Raw genomic sequence first — 7,175 nt, 5'->3', positions numbered from 1 at the left:
TTTTTTCTGTGTTCAGTAGCCATTTAAAGACGTCTTGGTCCAACATATTGTAATGCCTGCTGTCAAAATTCATCTGCAAATAGCTGACAAATAGCTGAAATACCATTCAAATAGCTGAAATATAATTCATGACTTTGGTCATCATGACAAACTGGTTTAATGCATGCCAACAACGTAAAGTAGAAAGAGATTTATCTAAAATGTAATAATGTAGCGAAAGAAAGAAAGAAAGAACAGCTCTGTGTGTTCTTCACATGTGCTGGCGGTAATAGTCTATCGGTAAAACAATGAGGAAGAGAAAGATTCCCAGTGAGCACGTGACACTATAGATACAGTTATAACGTCGAGTTATTGTTCATGGTTCATACAGTATGTGTTCAGTGAAGTGTTCGTATCTTACTGTCTGATCTCTGCTGTCCACTTTGCTTTTGTCTCCGTGAATGGTGATGCACCGACTCAGCCCTCAGGAGAGATGGTTTGGTTCATGGAAGGAATGTGCTTTTTGCCTACTTTTCTGGTAATCTGGTCATCGAGTACGTTCATAATATCTTACATCATCGCATTAGTTCGACGAGATGTTGACGTTATCCTTCCTTACATTAGGTATGTCACACGTCTTTTTGTCTTGAGCTTGATTTTAGTTTGGCTACACATCTGAACTATACGAATTAACAATGGACTATACGAAAATAACATAAACCAGAAATAGCTTATAAAGTTATGGTATTAATAACACGGCCATGTTTTAAGCGGGTATTTATATAAAGCTGCTAGTTTTAAGAATCTGAAAAAAGTTTTTTTGCAGACAGCTCGTTTAGTTTCGTTTTCTACTTAAAAGTTGAATGTTGGCTCGAGTTCAAAATCAGTATTCATTGCAGGGAGTACTAGATTTCTAATACTAGATTTCAGGACAAACTAGATTTCTTTAAAGAATATAAATAATAAATACAATATAATGCGTGTAATATTAAGTAATATGTAATTCTTTATTTAATATAAATATATACTGTAGAATATATACTTTAACAATGATAACACCCTGCAATTTCTTTATTAAGTTTAATATTTAAAAATCTTTGTAAAAATTCTAATTAATCATATTTTTAAGTCAAAGTCATATTAATGTATTGTAATGGTGAGGTTGCACGTTTATTGAGTGTAATTCAGTAAACTGTGGAACGTGTGTGTGCTTTTTAAATATAAAATATTGCAAGTTTATGATTAAATGCTTCTGAATTGCTTCGGAAATATGAATGTTCTTATTTTATTATTTTTGTGAATGTCTCTGAAAAGTGATACAGGGGCCACTCCACCTGAGAGCTGTGTGTTTGGATTCATGTCGACAATCACTTCCTTTGCAGGTAAGACTAACAACCAGCCATTTGATTTCAGTTTGATTTGATTTCCAGCTCATATTTCAGACCCCCAACCAGCAGCTTCAGGAAACTCCTTACAGTTATCTGTGTGTCACAAACTATGGGAAATTGCACAACGTTGGCTTGGTTATGACATGTGAGAGGAAAGCAGTGGGAATGTCTCGAGTGTGCTTTTCTTTAGAAACAATGGAATCACACTCATTCTGGTCTCACTTCTCTTTCTGCTGAAAATGAAAACATATTTTTTCCCCATCCGTGACACAGCTGGAGTTCAGTGTTTTACAAACAGCACCACAGTCTGTGTAGGACTGCACGTAAAACCTCAAACAACTGCAGAAATGAAACTTAATGCCAAATCACAGGTTATCAGTGCAACAATCATCATGGCAACTCTACTATTTATCTATCTAATAGTATAAGTACTATTTTCAGTGCATTATCCTGCATAAAGTACTTGTATTCTGTTGTATTGCATGAGTGAATATTGTTTACTGTATTGCACAGCAATTTTAATCAATAAAATCAATGATACTCAGTATTTGTTTTCCAGCCTTTGCTACTATGTATGCTGAATATAAATTTGTGGAGAGAGTCCATGAGACAACCGGTGCCGTGTCCCCTCGTCTGAACAAGGTTTCTTTTGCTTTTGGCATCATCTCTTGTGTCGGCATGTGTTTGGTGGCAACATTTCAGGTATATCTTAATCAACCAAAATCTTTTTTGCTCACTTTTTTACTTAGCTTTCTCACCTTTATGTCATTCCAAATCTGTATGACTTTCTTTCTTTGGTGGAACACAAAAGAAGATATTTCAAAAAATGTCCTAGTGTGTTTTTGTCCATACAATGAAAGCAACTGGGATCCAAACTGCTTTGAACCCCACTGACTTTCATTAAACAGACGAAAACAGCTCTTTAAAATAGGGGGGGGGGGGGGGGGGGGTTAAATGATAACTCTCTCTTTAATGGCACTCATGTATGATGTTGCGTTCTAGGTGACGACGGTGATGGCTGTCCATGATGTGGGTGCTTTACTATTCTTCCTATTTGGGGTTACATACACTGTTATCCAAAGCCTGATATCGTACCGAGGTCATCCATATGGATGTTCCAAGTGCGTTTGCCATTTCCGTGCGTTCTTCGCTGGAGTGGCTGTTCTAGCTGTATTTCCCAGTATCCTTTCTAGGCAGTACCAATATGCGCTATTGGCTGACATTCTGAAAGTAGTTTTGCTAATGTAAATTTGCATCTACTTACATGGCTGGTCTTCCGAATCCAGCGTTGTGATCACTGCATGCTGGTTTTCCATGTAAAGACATGCAATGTTTACATTTCAGATCAAACAAATTGTCTTTAACGCCTCCTTCCAGCAATTTTTTGTGCAATTCCTGTCGGAACAAGCAAACTTCACTGGGACACCAATGATAAGGTACAATTCATGTCACTAACCAGACATTCCAGTACTTAAATTGTAGCAAAATGTATTACTGAATGTTTAAAGTTGCTCGTCTTGTTTTCTGAAGGACTACACGCTTCATATAGTGAGTGTTGCGTGTGAATGGATCACTACTTTCAGTTTTGTCTTCTTCTTTTTAACATACATCAGAGAGTTCCAGGTGGGTATATAAAAGTTCATTAGACTTACACTGTTATTCAAAAGTTTGGGGTCAGTAGTATTTAATTAAAAATTAACTGTTTCAAATAAATACTGTTCTTTTGAACTTTCTATTCATTAAAAAAATAAAATAAAATCATGTTACAGTGAAGACTGCTAAGTAATGGCTGCTGAAAATTCAGCTTTGCCATCACAGAAATAAATTACATTTTATAATATATTCAAATAGAAAGCACTTATTTTAAATTGTAATAATATTTCACAATATTACTGTTTTTACTGTATCCCATAATCACAGCCTTGGTAAGCAAAAGAAACTTCTTTCACGAACATAAAAATCTTACCAACCCCCAAATTTTTCACATTATTTCAAATCATAATTATATTAATTCATATTCCTTTTAGTGCCTCCAAGATCGTATTAACTTTTCTTTTATTTCTTTTTACAGCAATTCACACTGAAACTGACTGTTAATTTAATAGAGTATTCATGACCATGACATCATGCCGTTACAGTATGTTTTGGTGCATTTTTAATTAATAGAAGTGTATTTTTATACAACTTACTACATTTTCATGTTGAAAGACCTGCTAAAGTACTGTGTAATCATTTGCAGTGTATATTTTGTAGCTTGTATTTTGGTCTAGAAAAAGAGCATAAACATTTACTTGAAGTGTAATATACTCTAACCAGCTGATGCCAAACAATTTATAAAGCTGTTTGATAGTGATTCTCAATTTTAAAAGCGTTTATGATTAACCAAGACAAAATAGTTGAGCACATCCATATTCGCATGACTGTCAATCAATCTTCGCTTTGGTTATAGTTTGAAATTCTTGCTTTGTTTATGTTGGTTTACTCCATAATCATTCCAAAAATTCAGGTGAGCAACAGTTGTGTTTTAATCTTGCACTTTATGAAGTGGAATGTAAAAAAAAGTCCATTGCTTGCACAATGTGTCTGACTTTGTAATTGTGAAATAAAAACACATGATGATGATGATGATATTGATGTGTATGACTAAAGAGAAGTGATTGCTTTAATGTTTGTAATGATAGGAAGGAATAGCAGCGTACATTACCATCCAGAGGTTGGGTATATTATAAATTATTATATACATTTAATTCATAAAGAACATTTGTAATGTTACCAAAGATTTCTGTTACAAATAAATGCTGTTCTTTTAAACATTTTATTCACACACACACAAAAGCAGCACAATTGTATTCAACAGATTTCTGAAGGATCATGCGAGACTGAAGACTTGGAGTATTGGCTGCTGTAAATTCAGCTTTGCATCACAGGAATAAACAATATTTTAAAATGCATTCAAATAGAAAACTCTTATTTAAAATTGTAATAATATTTCACAATATTGCTGTTTTACTGAATTTTTTATCAAATTTTATCAAATAAATGCAGCCTTGGTGATCATAAGAGACTTTGTTCAAAAAAAAAAAAATTCTTACAAATGGTAGTGTTTAGTGTTTTAGATTTAGAAAAGACAATATAAGCAAATCTGTATTGACTGTGCAACACAATCAGTATTATTAGAAACTCAAAAAATCTAACAAATAGGACTTTATGTAATTTGTTATTAATATTACTGTGATTCAAAGATTTTGATGTGATTTTGCAACTAAAGATGAATTTACAAAAATTAAAAACAAAAAAAACTTTTACTCAGCTACACTTTTAAAAATTAATTTATGAACAGGTTTGCAAGCCTGCTTGTGTCTATTTCATAAAAACACTGGCATCTTTTTATTGTTATTAGATGTACATATTAGGCATCTAACATGTACATATCAGGCAAGAGATGAGATATTTATGACAATTCACATGATCACAATCATTAGCGATCTCACCGAGTGAGCAACTGCCCTCAGAAACCAACACTATAGATGTTAAGTATGCAGTCTCCGAGATGTAACACAGCCTTAGTGCCATCACTAAGTGTCTGTCCTCTATAAGGACATTCAAGTGCATTTACCCTGCTTTGAGATGAGCAAGGCTCATGATGGCCTACACAGGCTAGTCCTACAGAAAGCTCATTGGCTGTGAGAGCCAATCAGTCGCTGAAAGATGATTCGCTGCCTGAGCTGTCATCATCTAGCTCTTCCAATCCTTTTTTGCCACTATCTGGAACAGGTGCGTCAGGGGTACTAAAGGGAAATTCAATTAATCCATTAGCTACAATATACACTTCATTGTAACACAAATAGTGACTATACACATGCATAAATAGTGCATAATATTTTTACTGTTGTTAACACTTACTCAAGCAAACCGGGGTCCAAACCCTCCATTACCATCTTATTTTTAATGGCCATGACTGGAACACCCTGTGTGAAAGAGCAAAATATAAGCATATGCATATACTTTCCACATGTTATCATAGTCATAACTAGGCAATATGTGAGTTTATTAATGATTCCTTTCATTTTTAAGGAACAATTCACCCAAAAATGAAATTTTGCTGAAAATGTACTCAGGCCATCCAAGCTCTTGAGGAGTTTGTTTCTTCATCGGATGAAAGAATAGTTTCTTCATTGGAAAGAGATTCTGAGAAATGTAACATTACGTCACTTGCTCACCAATGGATCCTCTGCAGTGAATGGGTGCCGTCAGAATGAGAGTCCAAACAGCTGATAAAAACATCACAGTAATCCACCGGTCCATCTTGTGAAGCGAAAAACTTCACCATTGGTGAGCAAGTGATGTAATGCTTAATTTCTCCTGATCTCTTTCCAATGAAGAAACAAGCTCATCTACATCTTAGATGGCCTGAGGGTGAGTAACTTGTGAGCATATTTTCATTTTTGGGTGAACTATCCCTTTAAGAGAAATACACATACCACTTGCACCATTTTCAGGTATCTGGCATATCGTGGGTCCTTGGCTACAGTTATCACATTTTCTGCTGGGGCCTCTGCCTTTTGCTCCTGAGGGGCCACTTGTGCTTGCTGAGATGCCTGAATGGATGAGGAATGTATATTAATACAAAAAACTTCCTGTTGGTTTTAAATACCTCAAAAGCAGTGGGATAAATGGATTATGACAATAACATCTCAGATTAACCGTTACCTCAACAGGAGGACCTGAAGAGGGGCCCGTGGCATCACTGCCACCCACTGCAGGGCCGTTTGTCTCTGTAGACCGTCTCACTCCATCCACTGTCACTTCTTCCAAACCAGGGATAGAGGCTAACTGCAAATTTATACACCGCATTTTAATGAAATCAATCAGAATAAGCATAAAATAGTGGTTTCTTTAAAGTTGCTTTATTAATTTTTTCTACTCTTTTCTATTATACTACTGCAAGTGCTGTATTTATTTATTTCAATCACATTTGTATTATTTACTTTAAAATAATTTGTACGATAATTAAATTTTTTTGTTTGTTTTAGTCTATTTTCAATATTATCTTCTCTTATATGTTTTGTTTAAATTATAATTATTTATTTTTATTTTTTTACACTTTTTCTCCAAACATTTCCACTGATCCACTAGCACTCCATTTGTGGCCCCCAGTTTGAAAGCCCCTGCCTTGAGTTACCTTTGCTTCCAAAATGCTCAGTGTGGTCTCAATCTGCTGGATTCGTAGTGATACTGTTGCTAGTTTCTGCAAAAACAAATTTCATCAGGTCATTGACACTTTCAAGAAATGTGCAAGTTGAGGTAAAGAGAGGAATGATGTGTTGGCAGGTGAACTTACCTCCTCACATACTGTGGAAAACCGGTTCAGGAACCTGACGGTGTGGACAATGAACTGATTCAGGAAAGCTACGATTCTTCGCTGTTGAATGGCTGGAACCTTAAAAAAAGAAAGTATAATGATCACTATTACAGATCACTATTATTTAACGTTATGTCAGACGATCTTGTGAGCAGCAGTTGATGCTCCAATGTTAAACTTACCTTTGTAAGATCTACTCCTGATCCCACAATGGGTAATCCGTCCTCATCCATGTCAACAACTCTTTTGCGTTTTAACTGGACAACAGACACAGATTTCTACGCTTTAAATGTGCCAAATGAGTCTGGATCTTGCAACGAATGCATCGTGAAAATAAATAAAGACTTCAGTGCGACCTGCAGCATTTCCGCGTTACATAACAAAAGTCCTCAACCCCTGAAACTAGAGTAATTTGCTAATACATTTAGTATATTTTAAGTACAAAT

At 35.2% G+C, this 7,175-nt stretch overlaps 2 protein-coding genes across 2 annotated transcripts; one reads left to right on the top strand and one right to left on the bottom strand.

Moving 5' to 3' along the window:
* Positions 1-372: 372 nt before the first annotated feature.
* dram1 (DNA-damage regulated autophagy modulator 1) lies at positions 373-3,978 on the top strand. Its single transcript, XM_016558779.1, has 7 exons — positions 373-603; positions 1,294-1,361; positions 1,927-2,069; positions 2,370-2,547; positions 2,745-2,803; positions 2,898-2,990; positions 3,439-3,978. The coding sequence occupies exons 1-7, from the start codon at positions 473-475 to the stop codon at positions 3,481-3,483; spliced, it is 717 nt and encodes a 238-aa protein (XP_016414265.1). The 5' UTR covers positions 373-472; the 3' UTR covers positions 3,484-3,978.
* Positions 3,979-4,572: 594 nt separating this feature from the next.
* washc3 (WASH complex subunit 3) lies at positions 4,573-7,110 on the bottom strand. The gene is made up of 7 exons (XM_016558751.1): positions 6,912-7,110; positions 6,709-6,807; positions 6,550-6,615; positions 6,078-6,200; positions 5,849-5,965; positions 5,271-5,335; positions 4,573-5,155 (listed from the first exon to the last, which is right to left on the bottom strand). The coding sequence occupies exons 1-7, from the start codon at positions 6,960-6,962 to the stop codon at positions 5,062-5,064; spliced, it is 615 nt and encodes a 204-aa protein (XP_016414237.1). The 5' UTR covers positions 6,963-7,110; the 3' UTR covers positions 4,573-5,061.
* Positions 7,111-7,175: the final 65 nt, after the last annotated feature.

The sequence above is a fragment of the Sinocyclocheilus rhinocerous genome, unplaced genomic scaffold, assembly GCF_001515625.1.
Source record: "Sinocyclocheilus rhinocerous isolate Xijiao unplaced genomic scaffold, SAMN03320098_v1.1 scaffold258, whole genome shotgun sequence".
Taxonomy (NCBI): Eukaryota; Metazoa; Chordata; class Actinopteri; order Cypriniformes; family Cyprinidae; genus Sinocyclocheilus; species Sinocyclocheilus rhinocerous.
The sequence above is the reverse complement of the archived record's forward strand: the minus strand, read 5'-3'. Positions and strand labels throughout refer to the sequence as shown.

Excerpts from the sequence above, each read along its gene's own strand:
- dram1 (XM_016558779.1), top strand. The coding sequence starts at position 473 with ATGGTTTGGTTCATGGAAGGAATGTGCTTTTTGCCTACTTTTCTGGTA. Across the intron at positions 2,070-2,369 it reads GTTTGGTGGCAACATTTCAG|GTGACGACGGTGATGGCTGT; the intron begins GTATATCTTAAT and ends GTTGCGTTCTAG. Across the intron at positions 2,804-2,897 it reads ACTGGGACACCAATGATAAG|GACTACACGCTTCATATAGT; the intron begins GTACAATTCATG and ends TGTTTTCTGAAG.
- washc3 (XM_016558751.1), bottom strand. The coding sequence starts at position 6,962 with ATGGATGAGGACGGATTACCCATTGTGGGATCAGGAGTAGATCTTACA. Across the intron at positions 6,616-6,708 it reads TTTCCACAGTATGTGAGGAG|AAACTAGCAACAGTATCACT; the intron begins GTAAGTTCACCT and ends TTGTTTTTGCAG. Across the intron at positions 5,966-6,077 it reads CTTCAGGTCCTCCTGTTGAG|GCATCTCAGCAAGCACAAGT; the intron begins GTAACGGTTAAT and ends TCATCCATTCAG.